General features: G+C 34.3%; 1 protein-coding gene across 3 annotated transcripts in view; it reads right to left on the bottom strand.

Annotated features, from left to right (window-relative positions):
• LOC107739503 (histone-lysine N-methyltransferase 2B-like) overlaps window positions 1-2,215 on the bottom strand; it is a 43,564-nt gene that overhangs the window by 24,464 nt on the left and 16,885 nt on the right. For all 3 annotated transcript variants that reach the window (XM_016551638.1, XM_016551639.1, XM_016551640.1), the window contains exons 7-8: window positions 308-518; window positions 115-167 (exon numbers count right to left, since the gene is read on the bottom strand). In XM_016551638.1, the coding sequence (XP_016407124.1) occupies window positions 115-167; window positions 308-518 (264 nt within the window). The remainder of the gene's footprint in view (window positions 1-114; window positions 168-307; window positions 519-2,215) is intronic.

Below are 2,215 nucleotides of genomic sequence, written 5' to 3'. Positions count from 1 at the left end.
TATACACATATATATGTATTTCTTTTTCACATTTTGCATTCCCAAGTAGCAACTGAGAGGTTAATAATGAATCGTTAAAAAATTATTTTAATTTTAAATAGGCAAGTAGAGTACCTTTGTTAAATCGTCTCGTTTTGTTCCGCTCGATCAGCACACACTTCTTTAGGCTGTTGAAAAATTCGAAAAACAAGTCTACAAATCGGAAAACACTTTTAAAAAAAGTCATGTATGATGAGCCCCCTTTAAACGCAGGGAAAGGTTTACACTCCATTGGCTATCATGTAATTAACACTATTTGCTCACTTACACACAGCTCTGTCGTTTCTTGTTGGGTCCTCCGAATTTGGGCTTGTCCAGACAGAAAACACACCTCCCACAGTCCTCCAGCCGACTGCAGCCCTTGCAGCGCATGCAGCGTTGTAGCCGACAGCCAAAAGCTGTGCTTTCGTACCTGCGTCTAAATGTCGGCTTCGGCTCAACAGATTCTTCACTCTCAGGCTCTGAGTGATATGCAACATCTTGAAGAGCCAGAAGGGGCAGGTGGAAGAGGGAGACAGAGGCAAAAGAAAGCATCTAACATAAGCATAAGAGCATTTTGGGCATGTCAAGGTTTGGTTTGGGAAAAAATAATGTGAACACTGCCTTCTGAGACATTACCTAGATAAAATACCACAAGTTGGCATTTCACAATTATTAGAGACATTGCAATGATTGTGCACTTTAAACTGCAATCACATATTGCCAATTTATTTGCAATCACATGTTGCCAAATAACTTTTCAATTAAAGGAAAAATAAATAGCTTAAACTGTGGATTTTTGTGTCTCTATTTTAATGTTTTTGTGCAGTGGTGCATTATGGTGAGCTCTTCAAACAACCTCAAGTAATCTTAGATGGTGTTCTGAATACAGTCCACAATGCAGTTTGCATGTGTTGTGTATTATGAATGCAACACGCTCAAGGATAATTTTATTTTCACATTTACTTACATTTAATGTTTTAATTAATTAATCACATTTAATTACAAAACCTTTGTACATTACATTCTAGCACATCCAAAAAGGATGAGAACATTTCTGCTACACAAAATATCAAGTTAAGAGTTTAATGCAGAATTACATTATTGCAAGTAACTATACTAAATTAAATGAATAATAATAGTAATAATACTAAACATACTATGCAGGTGGGCAATAATAATAATAATGCAATAATGGAAAGTGGTCCAAAAAGAGAGATATTTTTTAGGAATTGTACATGAAGTAACAAATAAATATTTTTAGATTTTATAATATTTATTAAGGCTGGGTTTTGACACAAATTTCACGATTCGATTGGATTTTGTTCCACAAGCTTGCGATTCGATTTCCAATTCGATTCAATATCAATTCTTTTAGATAAATATCAGGTACAGTATATGCCAAATTTTCTCAAGGACAAAAACTCTCAACTAATGCTGTAAAATATACATGTGAGTCGGTTGGTACTACATTACTATAATATTGAAGGTTAAATTAACTGATTTGTATACAAACGCTTAAATTGGACTCAATTAAGTTTTATAATAATAAAGTTACAATTACATAATTATATTTCTACTCCAATTGTTTTTTATTTTATGTCATATAAACAATTGGTGGCTGTCATATGAAAACTTTGTCAGATTTATTCAAACATAAAACATTCAAGCACAGTAAAAATTATAATATGTTATATGGTGCATATATTTAGCAAAATGCTCCACTCTAGAGTTCATTTTTCTTGCTGACTAACCTTTATGGTCACCGAATATGTTTTTTCTGAGGTAAATGTGACATTACGTGACATTGTTTACAAGCTGTTATATTGACGTCTTTGCGCGGTTGAAACACTGATTGAGCGATTACATGAGACAAGGTGAGGATTGTAAAGTTGTACTCTTTCTTTTAACTTACCTTCGGATGTTTAGTCGTGATTATTTTGTGCTGAAACTGTTATTAATGTGGAGGAGATTATCAGTTCTCGTGCACCTCGCGCTGCTGCTATTATTGAACCGAGGTGGCGGCGCGCCACACTACAGCGATCACTCCACAAAAAAGCGCCAAAATGGCATTTATTGTTTAAATACTGCAATATAATGGACAGAATTTGAAATCTGAGACTTTGTTTCATATTAAAAGTACCAAATCACAATGCTTATTGCGATTTATTGGATGGGAAGTGCCCTTCAATGTTCC

Source organism: Sinocyclocheilus rhinocerous, unplaced genomic scaffold, assembly GCF_001515625.1.
Source record: "Sinocyclocheilus rhinocerous isolate Xijiao unplaced genomic scaffold, SAMN03320098_v1.1 scaffold314, whole genome shotgun sequence".
NCBI classification, from domain to species: Eukaryota; Metazoa; Chordata; class Actinopteri; order Cypriniformes; family Cyprinidae; genus Sinocyclocheilus; species Sinocyclocheilus rhinocerous.
The sequence above is the reverse complement of the archived record's forward strand: the minus strand, read 5'-3'. Positions and strand labels throughout refer to the sequence as shown.